General features: G+C 36.6%; 1 protein-coding gene across 2 annotated transcripts in view; it reads left to right on the top strand.

Moving 5' to 3' along the window:
* Epha3 (EPH receptor A3) overlaps window positions 1-22591 on the top strand; it is a 294989-nt gene that overhangs the window by 2740 nt on the left and 269658 nt on the right. For both annotated transcript variants that reach the window (XM_075951454.1, XM_075951387.1), the window contains exon 2: window positions 18364-18428. In XM_075951454.1, coding sequence (XP_075807569.1) covers window positions 18364-18428 — 65 coding nt within the window. The remainder of the gene's footprint in view (window positions 1-18363; window positions 18429-22591) is intronic.

The following is a 22591-nucleotide window of genomic DNA, read 5'->3' as shown; positions in this document are numbered from 1 at the left end:
TCTCTCCCTGGTCTTCTGAATGTTAATAGAGATGCGTGATTTGGAGGACCTGGCCTGAAGACCTACATAGAAGTTAGTAAAGACTTTGCTACCCGTGATCAGTTCTTTCCACTCACATGGCACAAGAGACTTGGAGTGGGAAATCACTTCCTTTGCAAAGCAAAATGAGAACTGCACTGGTTTTTATCAGGAGAGATCCCATGCTTGTTCTGTGTGCTTACTCTGTTTCCATCTTCCAGGGACTCAGAATGGTGAGCAGTAAGTTTGGAAAGAAGCTAAAACTTGATACAGAGAAAAGGGTTTGACCTTTATTAGTTCAGCCAACTTTAGAACTGCATGAAGTACTCTTTATTCACAAATATTTGTAGCAGTCTGAAGCAGAATGCACAGTTTATTTAATATTATATGCAATATTTTCCATCCAACAGTCCTCACAAATTGGATTCACATTTAACCATGCACTCTTTACACTGAAAATGAGAGTTTTTAAAGTAAAGTTCAGTAAAATTCTGTCTACATACCTACATCCTTCTCATTGGGATACCCTGTTCTGAGTGGCTATGGCACTGTCTATGAAATCTCTGCTAAGTATAAGACACCATTATGTGAGTGTTTGAAGATTAGAAGTAAAACTTGCAGATGTATGCCATATACTTTTCTTAGATTAGTAGGCAAACTTTGACACAATAAATATTTAAATAATAAATGTATTCTTTGTAATCGTTACTCAGAATCGACATTACCTTCAATGTCTATAAACTCCCACACTCAAATAAAAACTCCCTGTGATTGAAACATTAACAAAGAGCTAAGCTATCATGTCATCTTTATGGGCTTTTTTTTTTTTTCAAAGAAGGCTTACATTTGCTTTTAATAGCATTTCTTCATGCTAGACTAAATAATTGAATGCATTATACATTTCTGTAATTTAATAGTTCTCCTAATAGCTTGCCCCTCCACCCACCCTCAATAGTTATAGCTGTGGTGTTTGCCTGGAGGTAGGAGAAACCTTAATTTCACTGCTTTATAACCCACAACAGTTAACACTTGACCTAGGTCATTAACAGGATTATCAGCAAATTTGTTTAAGCTTTTACTGACAATCTGAATTGCTATGATAATATTATGATTGTGCCAAAAAAGAAAGTTCTTGTACCTCTCAAAATTGATCATGAAATTAATTCATTTTGAATCAATATCTTCCTAAAGAATAATATTGATACCATTAAATTCAAGTGAGGAAATATTCACTTTAAGACCATACTCACCTCATTTTGACACCAGTTCTTGTCAGAGGTGAAAAATTAGCAATGTTTTTAAATTACTAAGTATTCTAGCAAGTATAGTGGATTTAGACATAAAAAAAGCCTTACCGTGGCTTTGAAATCTTTTTTTTCTACTAATTCTATGATGCATACAATTTTCTTTTCCCCTTGAAATAAAGAGTTATGTTTCTAAGTCAGAATTGACTGGACGTATAAAATGAAAATTGCAGAAAATACCAATACCATTTTAAGTCATGGATATACTATACAGAAACATATCTTCTCCATGAATTAGGAGAAATCAAAAGTTTCCATTAAAAATTGAAACTAATACCCACTCACTCTTAAAGCAAAGTGTTAAATAAAAACATAATTTAAAGTTATTTACCAGTGTTTACTAACTTGATAAAGTTTCACATAAAGTTTTCTGTTACTTGAATGTCATCATGGTTGGTACCTTGTTTTTTATAAAATGTGGTAGCTTTAACTTGATCATTAATTATTTGGATTTAAGTAAATATTTAGTAGAATTCTTTATCTTGAGTGTGTTTTACCCCCATTTGAATATTCAAATTTCTGTATATTCTTTAATGGCCAAATTACTTTTAATACTATTTAAAAGTATTTCTTCCTTATAAATATTTCTGAATGTTCAATTTCTTAGGGGAATATTGAAAATTTTTCTGAAATAAAATATACGCAGCTTTTAAATATCAAATAATCAGTTACATATGCAAAGGATTTCTAAGGCAAAGCTTATTTCTACAATATTTTTGATTTAGTGACTTGAATGGGAATGGAAGCAGCAGAAATGTTCTTGAAAGTTACATTTTCCAAGTCATAAAATCTTCAAGAAAGTATTAATAAAACTTTCCACAAATCATCAAAACCCGATAAGTTCTTACAGACAGAACTTACTTAGAGATCTGTGATGTGGGCTACCTTTGATTTGAGTCATTTTCCAATGGTTTTGTTTGGCATAAACACTAGATGTACAGAGAAATATGTATTTCTTGGAAGAATGCTAACTTCTATGAGAGTTTTTTCTTTTTTTGTCACGATCTCCAACTTTATTTTTTAACCTACACATTTGTCAGAAAAGTATTCAATAAACTTTGCTCTTTCAATTCTTGCTTGAGCGAGATTGAGAGCAGATTCGGTGTCTCTCTTTGGTTGTTTTAAGAGATCTGGATTTTATCACCACTGAGGGTCAGTAAGGGGCTTCTAGCAAGTGTGCAAGTAGCTTTTCACACATTTTTCAAATAAAGAGTTGATTGGTGTGAAGCCTTTGTTATATTATTCTTCCAGGTATATATAAAGCTGGAATAAAACATTTACTCCTCAAAAATATAAAAGGTAATAAATAAAAAAAAATCTTCGGTGATCCTGTCGTAATGACTTTAAAATAAAAACAGTGCTGTGATTTTAATAAAATACAACAGTCTCCAAACCGTGAATCCATCACTCTTGGAAGCCATCGCTCTTGTATTCAAAGGACAGGATTCTTGTGTGCTCTTGATCAAACTCTGCAGGTCTGCTCGGGGCTGTCCACTACTAGGCAGTTGTTTGAACTTAGCAGATATCCGCCCCACCCCCACCCCAGGAAAAATATTGAGCATCAGCAATTTTATTTTTCTTCCAAGAATTTTTCTTTGAAATACATTTTAAGAAGGTAGTTCCCCATAAAGAATGTCTTCAAGTGAAAAGAAAATAAGAAGTTGATTAGAAATATCAAGAGGAGAAGACAGAGGTTCTAAAGCCAATGATAATACATGAATGTTTTGCTTAAACGATATTTATCACTTACAACATCGGGATAATCATTTTTTTATGAAATTCCTTAAACCTACATTTCAAAAAAAATGGGTATGCCGCTTTGTTTATTTCCCCTCTCAAGTTTACACACTTACTCTTGATTTTTTTTTCTTCTTCTCCAGAAGCAAAGCCTTGTCCAGGAAAATTTTAAGAGTCTGAGCCAAAGTCTGCTTTCCCCGGTGAAAGCCTGGCCTCACACACGTGGAGGGTGCATGGAATCAAAACCAGTTCAGCAAATAAAGCTTCAAACTTGAAGTGACATTATTAAACTGGAAGCCATGAATGTGCACCCCACACACACCCCTTCATTTTCTAAACCACGTCCTGCTGTTCTAGTCAAAGCAAAGGGTGAAAATCCACATAATCCAAACCAACATGGTGAACTGAGAATAATAGGTGAGGAAGGAGGGGGAAACAAATCGCAGCACTGTACAAACAAACTGCTGTGAGCAGTCTTCATCAGGGGCAGGGGTGGCCAGAGGAGGAGGCGTCTGAGCCTCTTTTTCTCTGCATTACATTGCCTGCATTTGATAATGCACATTGATTAAGTTCTAAAACTGTGGGTCCTAGTAAACGTTTAGCATTATGGCGCTTTACAGGGAATGGCTATAAAGATTGGCCACAAAGGAATCAAGCACCCTTGGCTGCCACCACACCCACGCCAGGGCGTCTTAAGCCCCAGCTGCTTGTAGTGGAGACCAGTGGAGTCAAGGAAGCCAGGCGCTTCCCTCCCCAGCCCCATTCACTGTTTTCTCACTGGAAGCGCTCATCAGTAAAACCCAGGCAGGGTGTGAAACAGCCAGCTTTAAACCCTCCGGGGCCAGGGAACTCCTCACGCAATTTCCCCTCAATCCACCGCGAAGAACTGCGTCTGGAGCGCAGCGCGGAGCCGGGATGACCGTGGCGCGGTGGAGGGATGCCGGCGGCTCTGGGCACCCTGCCTTCCACAGCCTGCGTTTCTGGCTGCACAGTCACCTGTGCTGGCTACAGCCTGAGAGGCGTGCCTGAGCACCACGCCGGCCGTTTCCAGCCAAAGCTGGCTAGCAAACAACGAACGCGCGCCCTCTGCCTGCAGCCTCGGGGCTGCCGCCGGGCTTTTTTCCCCCTCACCTGGCCGCCACCTGCACCCGATCAGGGGTAGAGAGAACGCCACCCCCTCCCCTTTGCCCCCACCCTCTTCCTACTCCAACAATTCCTGTTCTATGCAGGAGACCCCAGATCTCTGATTCCCTAGCCGCGTCTTCCGTTGCTGTCAACCAGACCTTTCAATCTGGCGTCCCGAGGTGAAGCGGTGGTGTCTTTTCCACCTACCTTCATCTGTTCACCCGGTGACAGGGGGAGGCAGAGGCTATGGGCTGGAAAAGCATCTTCTCTTTCAGCTGCAGCACATAGAGACCTCTGATGACCCAGTTGTCGTGTTCGCTGCTGTCTGACCCTCTGCTATTTTTTGCTCTCTCCACAGTCTTCTCTCCCCCAGTTTCTAAATAAAGAAGTTGTTTTTCTTTTCCAGTTTTCTTTAAAGTCACCTGCTGGCGCCACCTGTTAGTCCCTTACTCATTGCTGATGTAGTGGTTCATAAGCCTCCCTTCCTTCTACACAATCAGAGTGTTGCCCTCCACCCCCACCCTACCCAACCCCCCACCTTCCACCCCCACCAAAGTCCTCTCTCAGATTGGCACCATTTTGCTCTTCAGAGTCTGGTAAATTTGAAATGATCCATAGAGGGGTTCCCCAAAGTGGTGTAATCCAAGTGGATTCATGGTTGAATGCTTCTGATATTTTTGTGGCCGTGTCAGGCTGTCAATATATATCTCTCTCTTAAGTAATGGCTGAATCCAGAAGCTAAGTTTGTTTTCAACGTCCTGTACCGCTGGGATTACAATCTCACTGCCCCACTGTCTCTCTCTTTGTCATTCATTCATTTGTTCGTTCATTCATTCATTAGATCATTCATTCATTCATTCCTTACTGGACCTTACATCAATCACCCTTAAAATAAGTATTAGGGCATCTCTTTGGTACAGCCGAGGGAATAGTGCACAATACCATTACTGGGTGCAGGTTCCAGCTCCTCTGAATCTCCACGTTGACTCCTTCCTTCTCTCTACAGACTCTGCACAACTGTCAAGTATCCTTTTCATTCCAGAACAGCATTGTCAACCTGACTCTCTGTGGCTGAACTAATTTGTTTTGTGATTTTGCAAAAGTAACTTCAAAATGCGGGAAATTTTGGCAGGAGAAATTAAATCAGTAAGAGGACTTCGAACTCCCAAAGTGGTGACACATATAAATCATGATTATCTGTACGTTAGTCACAGTTATGAGTATCTGCTAGTTAGAGGGAGTTGATGCAGAGAGCAGGAGGTAAGGCCCACAAAGCCTTGTCTGCACCCACCTGGGCCTCTGTTTTCTTTTCCTAATACTCAGAAGCCACAGAACTGACCCCAAAAGGAAGATTTCTCTGGGATCCCATAGACAAAAAATTGTGAGAAAATTGTCACCATAACCAGGCTGTGAAGATTGAGGATTTTATGTAATAAGAATGGAGTGTGATTCTACTCTGGGAATTGCCACAGAAAGTCAGGAAGAAGGGAAAATAGAGCATGCTCCAAAATGTGTGTATGTGTGTGTACTGCCTAAGATTAAAAAATAAAATTAAGTGATTTATCTTTGTGTACATTAAAAATACTTGCAGCCTGCTGAAGAGAGTTATTTTTTTACAAGGTAGCTAAAAGAGCACTTTGGAAAGTAGCAAATTAAGTAGGGGGCAATTATGCCTTTCATGGAGAATTTCGGCACACATGTTTAACATTAATTGAGGCAATAAATTCCCTTTACCTGCCAAAAGCAAAAATAGCATATTGATGACATCAGGCTTCTAAGTAAGAAAGCAAGTTTCTTTTATGTATCTTTCATCTCTTTCCGTAATGTCAATGTTTAACCTATAAAATGTTATTTATTGATTTTTTTTTATTTTTTTGAAACATGGTCTCATATAGCCCATGCTGGCTTTGAACTCTTGATCTTTCCAAGTGCTAGGATTGTAGAAATAGGTCACTAACCTTGGCCTTTATTTAAAAATTCTAATGTGTTGTCTATTATATTCTCTGCTCACCAAGAGGGATCTACCCACTCAGTCACTGGGAAAAGAGAAAAACCTAGATAGGTCTTTTCCCCAGCCTCACGTCTGGAAAATAGCTCAGCAATTGTTTCCCTCAAATATGGCTTTTAAAATTCTTGTATGAATTTAGATAACACTTCTAAATCAAGGGAAATGTAAACAAGGCTAAAAAGTGCAATTCTTAATTACTTCTTTTCCTGACAAAGTTGGCTGATTTCTAATTCCCTTGGAGTTTTAACATCCCAATCTCCCTTTGAATACCTAAAGGAAATACATCTCTTCTTAGTATTTAATGCATTTCCTGATTTGCAAACCTGGTTTAGCAATTGATAATATCTTTTAAGTAATAATGTTAAAATGTATTTTATTAGAAAGATGTGTCCCTTAATTCAAAAGATGGCAGACACAGTCTTCACACTGAAAAGTCAGGTTGGGAATCGAATTTCCAATGGCTTCCATGTGACTCATTTTACTAATCCTTAGGATAAGCAAAACACTACTCTGAGGAAATGTCTGTTTGTAGCACAGGCTCTGTGTGTGTGTGTGTGTGTGTGTGTGTGTGTGTGTGTGTGTGTGTGGTGTTGCCAGTCACAGAGCTTTCTTGAAAAACTAAGCTGTTCCCACACCGTAACTACAGTTTTATGGATGAGTATATACATTGTGGACACAAAATGCTGCACATTCTTTTCTGAAAAATAACCAGTGAGATAAAGAGTTATAACAATCACTGTTTGCCATAGTTTAATCTGGACTTCCCACCACTCACCCACTGTCTTTAATAATGACAATATCTCCACAAATATGCCAAAGCAACTTTAGATAATATTTTCTTAAGAATAACTAAAATTATTAACCAAATGCTGGCAATAAATAAGAACATTGCTGCTTTATTAAATATAAGAATCCTATTAAATTTAGCTACTGTGAAATACTGCAAATACTTTTGAAAGCATACTATTTTATTCTCATTTTACATTTTCTATCTGTTTTATCATAGATAGACTCATTTACATTTGATAATTCAAAAGAAAATCTCATGGTCTTTACCATGTGTTATCAACATTTCTGTCTTAGACTAGAGTCTTTTAATGCCCTTGTTTCATGAAAAATAAATTCTTACATGGGTAATTGTGTGTATTTCAGGCGTCGGTGCTGATTAATTTAGTCTATCACAGCAATAATGGGTTCCTTATATTCTGAGGTACAATTGCCCTTCTGAAACACTTGTGCATTGTAAAATAGAGCTTTCTCTATTTAAAATCATTTTAAGTGTTTTAGTGCAAAAACAAAAGCAAAAGGTATAGTTTCTAATATCGTCAGATATTTTTCCTCTGCAAGTTATGAATATTTTTATATGACCAGGTTTGTATTTATAGCAGATTTATTACACTTAATGTTAATAATGAGAAGGCCAGGGTCATCAGGCAGGAGAGATTCTTTGGTGGTTGGTAATGCTAGCCATTCTTATATAGGGCCAAAGTTCAGGTCTCAGCACCCAAATGGTGTCTTGCAACCTCATGCCATGTAACGCTAGCTCTAGGAAATGTAATGCTCTCTTCTAGAATCCTTGGGCTCCTGCACATACCTGGTGCACATAAGCTCACACAGACTCACACACAAACGCACAACTAGATAAAATATAAATAACTAAAAAAAATCTAAATTCAATTTCAAATCCCCAGATTTGGAAACTGTTGAGAGGAGACAAGAAAACTAAGATACATGGAATTTCTTGTTTATAAGAACTCAACTTTCATAATTACAATGCTTTGTTTATGTCTATTTACCAAGAATGTAAAGTTAATGATTAGTTTCAGGCTAAACTTTGGAAAATATTGTAAGTTTGGCATGCTCTATGTCCTTGTGAATATCAATACTGGTGGGAAAGATGACCCTGGTATGAGTTCTTAGATAAAAATCTATGCAGTGATGCATATATGAAATAGTGAAAATTATGACATAAATCCACAGAGGAGGTGTATTATTGTTGCAAATTTAGCTTCTAGAAAAGATAGATTTAATTGTCTATCACACTTCATTTGACAAACATGAATATAACTTAAGTTGTTTTAGATTTTAGTGAATATTTTTAGACTAATAATTTAAACAAACTTATAATAAACAAGTACATTTGAAAAAGTGAATATTGAGAAATATTCCCAGCAAGCACAGATGTAAGGTGAATGAAAATTCTGTTTTGGATATACATGCTTGCATGTGTTCATGTGAGTATATTGGAAACACATGTGACCAACACAAAAGGACCATCCCAAAATAGAAGCTTCTGTAGGACCTCTTCACAGTGTAATTACACTACCAAGAAAAACCACACTGAAGTTCGTTTGAACTCCACCTTCCCTTTCATCAGTAAATTAAATGTTTTCTGACTGTCCCCAGCAGTCAGTTTGATATTTTCCATTGACACCATAATCCTCAAATTTGAAGAAAATGGCTGGAGTTTTTACATAGATGGATCTTCAATAGACTGTTACAACGATCCAAATGTGTTACACGAAAAAAACCTGTTTGTGTGTGTGTGTGTGTGTGTGTGTAGCTATTGCCCAAATTTGTATCTCTTTTAGTTAAATTTATAACATATGACACTTTAAACATCTTCCTGAATATCAAGAATTCAAACAGTACCTTGCTTCTAGCTTTTCCAGATATTTTAAAATTATTTATAATGAAATTAGAGTCTTTGTCAGAAAATGTGTGTTGAAATATTCCAGTGTCCAGAGTTTATACTTAAGTTGAAATGTAACTTCTTTTCTCTTGCAGTCTTGTTTCTGCTTCTACAGTTTGGATTCCTTATGTCTAAGAACTTCCGTGAACTTTTTTTATTTCTGAAAAGAGAGTTACATTAGAGTTGGTTCTATGTCATTTTCACCGCCATCGGTCAATCCCTGCCTCGGAAAAGCCTATCTTCAACATCTGATATCTAATAATAAAGGTTGCATGATAGTTTGATAGAATGTAGCCAAAGTAACCTGACTTGATAAGATAAAGACACTGCATATTTTTAGATACTTAAAGTGATCTTTGCCTTAATTATTATTTCTTTTTATTTATTGAAAAGAAAAAAAAATCTGCCTCCTCCCAGCCTCCCATTTCCCTCCCCTTCCTCAAGCCCCCCTCCCCTCCCCTCCCCCACTTTTCTCCTCCTCCCTCTCCATTCCGAAGGGCAGTCAGGGTTCCTTGCCCCGTGGAAAATGCAAGGTCCCCCCTTCTCCATCCAGGTCCAGGAAGGTGAACATTCAAACTGGTTAGGCTCCCACAAAGTCAGAACATGAAATAGAATCAAAACCCCCTGCCATTGTCCTTGGCTTCTCATTAACCCTCATTGTTCGCCATGTTCAGAGAGTCCGGTTTTATCTCTTGCTTTTTCAGTCACAGACCAGCTGGCCTTGGTGAGCTCCCATGTCATCATTTTCACTTTTTAAAACTTTGTGTTCTTTCCAAAGCCTTTCTGAATTACAAGTAAACAAGCTGTTTTACTTCTAGAACATTCCAAAAGAAAGTATGCATCGAGAAGATGCCATTTAACCTAATGAGTAATATTAGACTGTTTGTTAGACACGTTTTGGAAAGTAAGTGTAAACTGGAAAATGTATATAAATGAATCATGTAATAGTTGCCCGTGTGCAGGAAAAGAACCCTAGTATTTTGTGATGGTTTCTACATTTGGGATGGATCACTTACAAAAACTTCACTGACAAAGTCCCCACTAGTTTATATAAAAAGACTATTTGTTAAAAAATACTGACCCAGACCCCTCAGCCCTGAATTGAGATTTTGATAGCTTCGTGGGTGTACATTAACACTGCCCGTGTATAAACTTTGAACTTTTTTTCTGATTAGAAAATGCAAACAGCAAGGAAATGCTTAAAAGTGCTCAGAACTTAACATTGGTACAGTGTATGCCTGTGTAAACCTCCCTTAACAAGTGCAATTTGGGCTGTTACCTCCTGGAACTGCATAAGCAGGTCAACAGGAAGTCTCGGGGTGAGACTTTGTGTTTCCATTTAAAGGCATTCTCCCTGCTATTTGTAAAGGTTTAGACAAGGCACATAATTGCAGTTTCTCTTACAACTAAGCTCTGTACAGAAATCCAACAACCTTTGTAAACTCTTGTAAACCCAACAATCTTTCTTAGAAGAAAATTCTGTAAAAACAATATATTTTATTATAATGTCCAGAAATCTTTTATTACACACTAAAATCCATCAAGGTAACATGTAATGAATAACTTTAAAAATCCAGAAATGTTAAGAATTGTTATCTTTTACTAATTTTATAAATATTTTATTTACAATTTGAAAATGAGTCATAAGTAAATATTTATAGGACACTATATATTAAATTTAGCAATGATATGCAACAGTTATAATATTTTACTTTGTCACATATTAACAGTTGTTAACTGAAGCACTAAACCTCTTTTTAAATGTTCTATTATGTCTAGAAGGTATAAAATATTAAAATGAATGCTGCAGAAGCTTTTAAGTTAAGAAAATTTTAAAATAGTCAATAAATTCAGGATGAAGTATATCAAACAAAAGTGACATCTCTAAATTTCTCCTCAAAAGAATATCCCAATATATACAAATAAACTGAAAAGGAAAGCTGAGTTATAGTTAGCTTTTGCTCGAAATAAATATCTTGATTTTGACAGAGAACTGAATGGAGATTTGCAATACCAAGAATAATAACATGTATCCCTTTCTGTGTCATTTTCTTTTGGGGCTGCTTAAGTATCATTTAGAAGCAGATTAAAAGGTCCTTCTGCTTTCTGTAACCTAAACCAAAGCTATGCTCTTTATTGTAATAGGAAGTGTTGAAAACGATAAAGATAAGTGTTATGAACTGTGGCTTGTGCGAGTGAGGTGATGACGTGAACAGAGTAGAAAGCCATTATTCTTTAGTCAAAGCAAAAGGTAACGAAAGGATGGAATTGTCTTCAGTTGTACTGACTTTATAGTTACGTTTACTGGCTATAAAGGCTGCTTATAAGTGAAGGTTTTATAAGAAAATAAGTCCTTTATTAGAGGAATTTGAAATCCTTTAGCTATTAAAGCTGGATGTCCACATAGAAATGATTATATAATAATTATAAATAACTCCATATTTTCATGAAATGCAACCATATTATCACATAGTGGATTGATGAACGATTAGACAATTGAAAATATCTGCTTCAGCAAGATACCATGTCACTTAGGTTTTACAGTTTCTTACATTGTTTGTACATACCAGCACTTAGGCAATGTGTGTAGCTGTGACTAGTAGGCTGTCAGTCTTTGTAAGTAAGCAAGAAGCAATTCTGAATCAGATATTAGAATGTTCTTGAAAATATATGAATGTGTTTATGGATTTTTTTAAGAATGGAAACTCCAGAGATTTATGTTTTGAGATTTTCATCATCCACACCATCTGACAACATTTATCTTAAAATTTGATTCTTATTCCTTCACCTTTGAACTTTGGAATGTAGCTCAGTGGAAGACTATTTCCTTAGCTTGTGTGAGGCTTGTCAACCTCCAGCACTGCAAACCCAGAAGGTAAGTCAATAAAATGAGGTTTTATGATAAGAAATTCAATGCATTTCTATTACTAATAAGAGAAGATGGAGCAAATTCTTGTTACAGCCAATTCTTTGTGATGCCATAGGTGAATTTGTTTATGATGCTGAGGGTCTAATCTTGCCTCATGCAACCATCACTGAGATACAGCTCTGGCCAGGAAGGGATTTTTGTACATGTTCTCTCCATTGTGGCAGATGATAGGAAAAAAAAAAAAAACGGTGGAGGCTCTCAGGAATCCCAATTCAACTGTGCAGTGTAGCGGGGACAGTGACAGTAAAATTAGTCACAGGAATGACAGATAAGTTTCCTCCTTTCCAGAAATCTCTATAACCAATTTGAGTTCGTACATTCTGGACTTACTTCTTAGAAATTTAGTCAGTTCTAACATGGGAATTTCCATTAAAGAACACACTTGCTTGGGTTCACCAGCTCTCAAATTAGTGCCAATAAAGAGTCAAAACGGCCTCCCCATCTCAGGAATGTAAGCCCGTTGCCTCTTCATTCACCCCTATAGAAAAGCTCCAAAATTACAGAGAGTAAATATGTTGAAATGTAAAACCATGTACTTCCAAACTTAGAACAGTGATTTCCAAATAAAATTCTACTGTCAAACTCCACTAAAATAAAATCTTGACATTGAAAAATGCTTCCACTTTAAAAATTTCTTAGTTTAAAACGCTAACATGGGCCATATATCTGTTAGAGGAGAAAATATTCTCACATTATTAAAACAATCCAATTCCACATTTCACACCAAATACATTTGGAACTCAGTTCATTAGAATATGATATATGATAACAAATAAGTTATATCTTTTGTAAGTAACTGGCATGAATCTGACATCAGAGAATTGAACAATTCACAGGAACCTAACAACCTTCAGAAACAATTTCCTAATTCTTTGTTAAAGTTCAAATTGTGAATTACGTTTTGTAGAAATAGAAATAATTTCTTCCATTTATGATCTGTGTTTAACACTCAGACTACTATATGACACTTCTATGAAACATTTAGTTAGATAACTCCCCTCCCTGGTGTTTGAACGGTGGTAACACTGGAGAGGAAATTGTGTGATCTTCATATATTTTGAGGGAAGAAAGCGTCAGTACCGAAGTTCTTTACTTCTAGCAATATAAGAATTAAAACAGTGTATTTCTTCTGAGATTTAATCATTGCACCAGAAAAATCACATACAGATTGACTCTAATTCCCCAACTTTATGTGTTTATCTCAGTATGAGTGTGTGCTGAACACAGAGTGTTCACTGTAAAAGGACCACTTGCATCTAACTAGAGACTTGTTATGGAATTAGCAATTCAGCAACCATTAACTTTAAAGTGTTTATGATTCTTAGGATGTGTTGTTCTCATTTTAGATACAAACAGAGAGCACCTTATAAACCTAAATTAAGAACTTTTAAAAAGTGTTTTGATGTCAGCCAGTCTTCACCATTAGGTCATGTGTTGATGGTTGATATAAACACAATTCAGAAGTCAAAGTGGAAGTGTTGTTCCATGTAGTAATTTTACAAGAACACTGGCTCCATAGCTTGTTAGAGGCTCATAGTGGTTCAAAGTATATTTATGTGATTGGATCAGTATAGTAATATCACAAGATAACCATGTTTAACAAAATTATGTTTGATAAATAGCAGGATCAAAATTGTGAGTAATGGTGGTGTTTTCTTTATCACCATAAATTAAATACACTAAAAGTGCAACTTATAAGAAGGTGAAAATATTTTAATTAATCTATACACTTATTTTAATTGACTTTTGGTACTAATATTCATTCTGGATTAGTTGTTCTTTGAACAGAATCCATATGCAGGTGTGATTGGTCTTTTTCCCTTATCATTAACATGAAGGGCAATTTAAGGTAATTCTTTAGTTTTAAACTTGCCTTACATTGAATTATTTACTAAGAGACAATGTCATAATTGTTTCTTCTTTGCTTCACACATTGCTTTTTTGCTGATTATAAATATTGAAATTAAGTCAATTACTCATCATAGTATGTGATGTGGCACACCAATACTGTCCAGTACCAATTCAGCTATCACATATATAATGACACCTTTATCTGTTTAGAACTCTAGATACACTGGTGACAATGACATAATGAATACTGTACTGATTGGTTTTGTGTGTCAACTTGACATGAGCTAGACTCATCAAGGAGGAAGCCTCCATTGAGGAAATGCCTTCATGAAACCCAGCTGTAAAGTATTTTTCTCAATTAGTGATCAACGGGGGGGGAGGGAGCAAAACCTTTGTGGGTGGTACTATCCCTGGATTGGTGGTCTTGGGTTCTATAAAAAAGTAGACTGAGCAAGCCAGTAAACAGCTCCCCTCCATGCGGCAGCTCCTACCTCCAGGTTCTTGCCCTGCTTGAGTTTCAGTTCTGACATCTTAAAATGGTAGACTCTGATCTATAAATGTAAGTCAAATAAACCCTTTCCTCCCCAACTTGCTTGTTGATCACGGTGTTTTGAAACAACAAAGAAAACCCTAATTATGACAGAAGTTGGTACCAGCAGAGTGGAGTATTGTGACAGGCCTGACAATGTTTCTGGTAGAATTGTGGAAGGACTTTGGAACTTTAGAAGAACGTTCTGTGGGAGCTTAGGAGACAGGAATATTCAGAGCAGCGCAGAGGATGAAGTCCTGTGTTCTGAAGTTTGAAAGAGAAGTTTAAGAACTCTAATAGGGCTATTTTGGTGAAGGACAATTGTCTATATTCTGTCAATTATATTTTAAATAAAAGCTGATTGGCCAGTAGCCAGGCAGGAAGTATGGGCAGGACAACCAGACGGGAATTAGAGTTGGGTCAAGGAGAACTGAAGAATTCTGGGAAGAAGGAAGCCCATTCCTACGCAGTCCTTGCCCAGCCCCCAAAGAAGCAAAATGTGACTGCCCTTCTAAAAAAGGTACTGAGCCTCATGGCTAACATAGACAAGAATAATGGGCTAATACACATTATAAGAGCTAATACGAAGCCTGAGCTAATGGGCCAATCAGTTTATAGTTAATGTAGACCTCTGTGTGATTTCTTTAGGACTTAACAATTGTGGAAACTGGTCAGGACAGAAGTCTCTCCCACTGTTGGCATTCCTCAGTTGCCGAGTTATGCAGGGTTAAGGCTTCTTGGGCTTTTATTCTCTGAGTATTAGCATTCCTATTGATGTCCTTGTTAAGCTCATGTTTAGGCAGTCTTATCGTAGAGACTATGAGTGTAACTTCTGCCCTGCATAGGAGATGCAATCCCACAGCAAACTCCCCCTTCCTATGACTCTAAGAATCTTTCCCCTGACTCTTCAACAATTATCTCTGAGCCATGGGTGCAAGAGCTGTATTGGAGATGTAGAAGATGGGACTGGGCTTCCCAACTCTGCATTTGGACGAGTTGTGGTTTTCTTTAACAGTATTCACCATTTGCAGAGTACTTTTTTGATGAGGTATAAGGACTATACTTATCTGTGGACAAAGGGACAAATATTCAGAATGTAGTTATGGATTATACTAGTTTAGTAAAGAGGTGGGTGTAGATTCCCCTCCATGATCCTCGGTTTCACGAGCTGTGGGTAGCTGGTTACAGTGCTTTTTCTTTTGTTAAGCTAGGTCTAATTAGAGAACCTAGGTTGTCACCAAGGTATGCATGCCACTACTGCACACTTAGAGTTATTGTGACATGCTTCATAATTGTGAATCATAAGATGACATCTGCTTAGGCATTTTGGTTCTTACCTCCTTTGTAAGCTCTTATGTCTCCATTCGCTATCATAAAAGACAGTCCTCAGGGAGGAAGCTTTCAGGTCAGGTCTCGCTTATGTACACTTTGGACCAGTTCTTAAGTTTATTGTGTCTTCAGCGGTAAGGATAAGCTTCTACTTCTGAGGGGCAATAAAAAACACCATTAACCCTATAATGTTTTAGGAATCTCTTGGTTAACTCTGACCAACAACTCAAAAGAGGACTTTTTACAACTGTTGCTGGAGTTTTTGTTAGGTGGTCTATGATTCATTGGGGGGGGCAGTGAATATTGTCATCCCAGATGGGAGAATTTAGTTTTAAATATTCATGCATATTTACACACTGACTTACATATATTAGAGACATTTTTAGTTAGGTAGTTAGTAGTATAATATGACTTTTTTAGACACCCTTATTATTTTAATTATTACATTTTTAAAAGAAACAGATTGGATTTATATTTTTTTCTTCATTAAAAAGGAGAGAATTCTATTTAAAGTTTTGTAATTTTAGGTGAATGGCCGAAAGCTTTATAGCTATTTAATGCATTTATTAACCAACAGTCCAAGCAAGCATGTTCCTTGAAATTTTTAGTCATTTTTAATATTTAAGATTCTGCCATATATTTTCTTCCCTGATATATTGCATTGTTTTATTTCATTTGTAACAAATTAATTGGGATTCATTTGAAAGAATTTTCAGCAATTTTCTCAGATTCTCAACACACCGATGAGCAGTATATAATGTGGGGATTAATATTGCATTTTGACATAGGCATATTAGGGGTTTTTAAAATGTAATTCTTGTTTATATTGATTGCCTGCTCTGGTCTGCTCTGGTCTACATTAATAATAGATTCTTAGTTTATGTAATCTTCTTTTACAACTTCTGTTGGTCAATTGTGAGGCTGTTTTCTAATGTGGAAGGATGAGGCAAAACCACAGATTCTACTATTTAACAGGCCTGATTAATAATAGTAAAATCATATCAAAAAATGAGCTTTAGTTGATTAAATTCAAAGCACCCAACTGGGCAGTAATGGCACATTGATGGAGGAAGGTCATTGGTTAAAAAAATAAAGAAACTGCTTGGCTGGCCCTCATAGGTTAGAACACAGGTAGGTGAAGTAAACAGAACAGAACACTGGGAGGAAGAGGAAGTGAGCTCAGACTGACAGCTCTGCTGTCTGGAGCAGAGAGAGGCCATGCTCCCTGCTCCTGGGCAGACACGCGTGATGAAGCTCCGACCCAGGATGGACATAGGCTAGAATCTTCCCGGTAAGCGCACCTAGCTGTGCTACATAGAATATTAGAAATGGGCTAGTCCAGGTGTGAGAGTTAGCCTAGAAGAGGCTAGATAGAAATGGGCCAAGCAGTGATTAAAAGAATACAGTGTCCGTGTAATTATTTCTGGGCATAAGCTAGCCAGGCAACTGGGGTGCTGGGGACGCAGCCCCGCCGCTCCTATTTCAACAGCACATACTATTAATCCCAGCACTGGAAGGCAGAGGCAGGTAGATCTTTGTGAGTTCAAGGGCAGTATGGTCTACATAGTGAGCTCCAGGACAGTCAAGGATACACAGAGAAACCTGTCTCAAAACAACAACAACAGAGAGTCCGGTTTTATCCCAGGCTTTTTCAGACCCAGGCCAGCTGGCTTGGTGAGTTCCCAGTAGAACATCCCCATTGTCTCAGTGTGTGGGTGCGCCCCTCGCGGTCCTGAGTTCCTTGCTCGTGCTCCCTCTCCTTCTGCTCCTGATTTGGACCTTGAGATTTCTGTCTGGTGCTCCAATGTGGGTCTCTCTCTCTGTCTCCTTTCATCGCCTGCACGTACTGGCTTTGTGGGAGCCTAGGCAGTTTGGATGCTCAACTTCCTAGACCTGGATAGAGATGGGGGTTCCTTGGACTTCCCACAGGGCAGGGAACCCTGATTGCTCTTCAGGCTGAGGAGGGAGGGGGACTTGATTGGGGGAGGGGGAGGGAAATGGGAGGCGGTGGCGGGGAAGAGAAGGAAATCTTTAATAAATAATAAAAAAATCCAACAACAACAACAAAATTGAAGCACCCTTTTAGTACATTGATTTCTGACCTATAACAATCACAAAAAATTGGTATTGACAAAAATGATTTTCATACATATTTAATAAAATATAACTACATGAAAATTACATTTTACTTTTACTTTATAAACATGGCTTAGGATACAGACTAATCAGTAATAATGTTATAAGAAGAATCTCCTATGCCTTTTAGTGGAACAACTTTATACATAATTAAGGTTTTACCGGTGATATTCTAAAACATTGCCTCATTGCTTTACTTACTCCCCAGATCCATCATGAATCACTTTATTATATGTGCTAATAATTTAAACATTACAAATATAATTTGTATAATATGTTTGGTATTTGTGATGTGGTAGTAAGTATGAAAAATACAATAGTACATATTTAAGAAAGCTCATACGGGAATCCTATGGTAATTCAAATTAGTTGTCTTTGTAGTTACTTTATGTTAGAATTAATTTCTTGCCTATTTTGCATTTTTATTGTTTCCCTTGTAAGAGTTTCTTTCTGTCAGATGTATCCTTATATAATTGTTAGTCTGTTCTAAATGTACAAATTTAAAAACCATAACAACTTTTGAATCACTTTCTCTACAGTTATATGTAGCTTGCTTGTTGTACTTACCAAGTATTTAAAATAAAAAGAACAGTAGTGTTTATTAGACAACAATACTGAAAACAGACATTGTTAACAGAAACAGCTACAGAGATAGGTCATTGAGCTTACATTCTTTGTTTTATTTTGTTTTTTTTTTTTTTGCAGTTAATCTTCTAGATTCAAAAACAATTCAAGGAGAGCTGGGCTGGATTTCCTACCCATCACACGGGGTAAGTTCAGTTGACCAATGAAAAGAGCACGATGCTGTCTTTTCCTCTCTGAGAAAATGAAGAATGTTCAATGCATTTTCTGAAGAATCTCTGGACTTATGAAAGATCTGTGGATGAGTGTGTGTCAGTTTATGGACTGGGATCATTTAAAGTTGATATTCTGTGCAGCTACAGAAAATTCTAGACTGCTTTTCTCCTGGATACATTACTTGCTGCACTGGGATAAGTAAATATTTTAATTATTGGCATTTTATGGATAACATAAGTATGGTTATTTAGTATATTTTGTGAAAGAATAAGTGTAAGTCAATTGACAAGACTTTGAAGTTTCATATTATATTCCAAATGTATTCTTTGGTAATAGTAATTTTCCAAGTTATAGCCTTAAAAATTAACCATGGTGATATGTTCAACTACAATAAAAACCATTACTCAACTGTGGAAGCATATACTCCACTCACTTATTTTGAATATCTTTTATGTGTTGAGATTGTTTCAAAACTTGATATTATTTAGATGCTAAAGCCAGTACTGCCTGCATTTTTAACTTTTCATATAAGTTTTAAACTTTGCCAGTCCAGAAAGAGTTTACTAAGAGCCTTTTAATTAAGAAAATTATATTTGTTTATTTTTTTTAAAAAAAATAATCATGAATTTGGAAACTTTTCATGTCTCTCAAAACTATAATAAATATTTATCACATTTTCGTTGTGAGCATAGTTTGGATAAAATGCACACCATTTGAGGTATTTCTCATTGAAACAAATTCACGTGCTCTCTTTTTGTCTGTGGTTGTATTCTTTTCAAAGTGCTATTAATTGCTATAATTTACTATTTTATCCATCTTTTTTTTTGGATACCTAAACATACTAACTTCCTTTCCCAGTACTATCAACTTTTTCTTCACAAAGGGATGTTTTCTGTCAACGATACTTCATCCGTCTGTCATCTTTGGGTCTGCTTTTCTTTCTGGCACACCTTGACACTGACTAAACGGCAAAACCCATCATCAGGGCTTCCGTGCTGCCGTGGATGAGAGAGAATGAAATTAGCCAGGATTTGCCTTTACTATAGGTGTAAGGGAATTAAACAATTGGGATAAAACACAACTTTGATTGTCAGAAAAATAAACCAAATCTCATGATTGACCTGGAGAACTTATAATACTATTTTATCAAAACGTTATACCTAATTTTGCTTTTATATCTTTGAGTTTTTCGTTATATCATTTGTGACATATTGTGGAAAGCTACTGTTTAAGTACAGGAGAAATATTAATCCATATTGACATATTTACTTACACCATATATATATGTAGGCAGCTATTTTTTAATCATAGGAAATTAAAACATTTTACCATGTGTTTTCCTTTTAAAATGACCTAAAGATAATAGATTCCCAGATATTAAGAATTAAAGTAAATAGATTCTTTAATATTTTGATTACATAATTTAATAAATTCTCTTTATTAATCTCAAAGTCTTTATGATAAAATAAGTTAGGCATGACATAAACCAAGAGGAGTCTAGGTGTCTCCCTGTTTTCCTCAGTGTACAGTTTTCAGTTTCTTCTTTTTCCTGGTGTGGGGATAGACAATTTCCCTGAACTATTTCTTTCTTCTTTTAATCTTGGGGATATGATTTTCTACATTCAGGTCAACTGCTTGAAATTTGTCACATAATTTTCAGGCAATAAAGAAAAAAGAGGAAAAAATTCTGTTGTGGTTGTTTATGTATTTGTGTATTTATATGTGTGTGTGTGTTGGTAGGTATAATGTGTTCATTGTGGTACATACATGCATACAAGTGTATACATGTGTGCATGTGTGTCTGTGTGTATATACGTATACAGTTGTGGAATTACATGTGTATGAGTGTATATGTGTGTGTGCATGCATTCATTGTGTGTTTGCATGTGTGTTTGTGTGTGTGTGTAGGACAGAGTTCAGAGTTCACACGTCTTTCTTTATTCTTCTCTGCTTTGTTTTTGAGACAGGACCTCTCAATGAACCTGGAACTCAGCTTTCTCTTTTTTGATCTACTGTTTTTTTAAGACAAGGTCTCAGTATGTAGCATAAAAAATCCACCACTGCCGGCAGTGGTGGCGCCCGCCTTTAATCCCAGCACTCGGGAGGCAGAGGCAGGCGGATCTCTGTGAGTTCGAGGCCAGCCTGGTCTACAAGAGCTAGTTCCAGGACAGGAACCAAAAGCTATGGAGAAACCCTGTGTCGAAAATAAAAAAAAATCCACCACTCAGTTATTTAGCCCAGGCTGTTCTTGAGCTCACAATCCTTTTCATCTTCTAGAGTAGACATTAATGGTATTTACCTTATGCCTGGATCAATTCATTTGTGTTGCCCAAACTCTTTCCTTCCTCTTTAATAAAATAAAGATACAATCATTTTGTGTTCATAATTGCTTATTAGGAAAACAGTTGTCAAAAATTATTAGAAGATTGTCTATAAAATATAACATTTAATAACTAAAATTTGATTGTTTTATTTTAATCAATTAACTCTTAATAACCCAGGGCATCTCACTGAGCTGCTTAGGTTAACTAAATTATAACTTTAACCTCCAGAGGAAAGTAGTAAGAGTAAAATATCTTAGCATATCAAATTATTGAAACTCATACTTCATTGATTTATAGCAGTGGATATCAAGCTGTGGGTCTCAATTCCTTTGGGGATTAAATGACACTTTCAAAAGGGTCACATATCAGATGTCCTGCATATCCGATATTTACATTGCAATTCATAACAGTAGCAAAATTAGTTATAAAGTAGCAATGAAAATAATTTTATGTTGGAGATCACCACAACATAAGGGAATTGTGTTAAAGTGTTGCGGAGGAAGGAAAGTTGAGTGCCACTTAGGGCAATGGATGAAGAGATGAAGCGGAGGGGGGGAGATATTTTGATTCTACCTCATGGCAACATTTGGCAATCTGTGAAGATATTGTCATGTTGGAAGTAAGGGGCGGGACTGGCATTAGTGGAAGAAGCCTGGATCCCACAACACATCTTGCAATGAACATAGCAGCCACCGTAACAAAGAGTGACATCTACAGAGTAGAGAAGTCGATGCTTAGGGGATTAGTGTTGACATTCCCTTAAGAGCTTATGAGGTTACTAAAGAGATGAGAAGGAGTGTGCCAACTGTTTCTTAAATTCAATTGCACTATAGTCAAAAACTCCAAATGTCTTCAATGTAAAATTTGCAAAGTTACTTTTTTTTTTGTGGTATGATTGTATCACCAGAGCTCTCTGAAGTTTGTTTAAACTTCTCAGGGAGAGCACATCCACATGGAGTTTCTTTTCTTCATGTTTTATTTCTGTTTTTTACCTCTCATTCCCCAAAGATGTGTTCACGGTAAAACTTTGTTATTAACTCCTGTAATTTTCTCATGCGAAGAATTCTATCTTCTTTTTAAAAAGCTCTTTAAAACAAAGAAGACAGGGGCTTGAGAAATGTCTCAAGTGGTTAAGAGTTCTTGTTACTCTTCTAGTGGATCCAATTTAGACGCCAAGTACACACTCCACGGAGGTCACAATTGCCTGTGACTCCAGCTCTGGGGGATCCAATGTGTCTTGCCTTCACCTACAGTGACACACACACACACACACACACACACACACGGGCGCACATACACATGACACACACACATATGCACATACACACACACTAACTCAAATACACACAGATTATTAGGTTTGGGGTAACTTTTTAAAAGATTCATGTGGAGGAATATTAAACCAGTTGTCTCTACATAAAAGTTACAAATCTAGTTTTGAAGTTGAATATTGAAATTATTTGTAAGGATATGATTTATAGTTCACTTTCCAAAAAAAGTTTTTGTTTGACAAATTGCCTGACATTGTATTGATTTAGTTTTATGAACTAAATAGCAACAATTATTTTTCCTAGCCCTTGGAATCCTTGGTTTAATCCTGACTAGAGCCTTCAAGAAGTCATTCCATACTTCCATAAATCTTTCCTTTTGAGAATTTTTAAACACATAGACACACATATATGTCTACATAAGTGTATGTATGTATGTATATATGTATATTACAACCCCAAAACTTTCACTTACCAGTGAACCAATGAATTTCATGGAGATGTCTTAATATAAGCTGTTTTTTTAAATATTTCTCCTACTTC

Source organism: Microtus pennsylvanicus, chromosome 1, assembly GCF_037038515.1.
Source record: "Microtus pennsylvanicus isolate mMicPen1 chromosome 1, mMicPen1.hap1, whole genome shotgun sequence".
NCBI lineage: Eukaryota > Metazoa > Chordata > Mammalia > Rodentia > Cricetidae > Microtus > Microtus pennsylvanicus.
The sequence above is the reverse complement of the archived record's forward strand: the minus strand, read 5'-3'. Positions and strand labels throughout refer to the sequence as shown.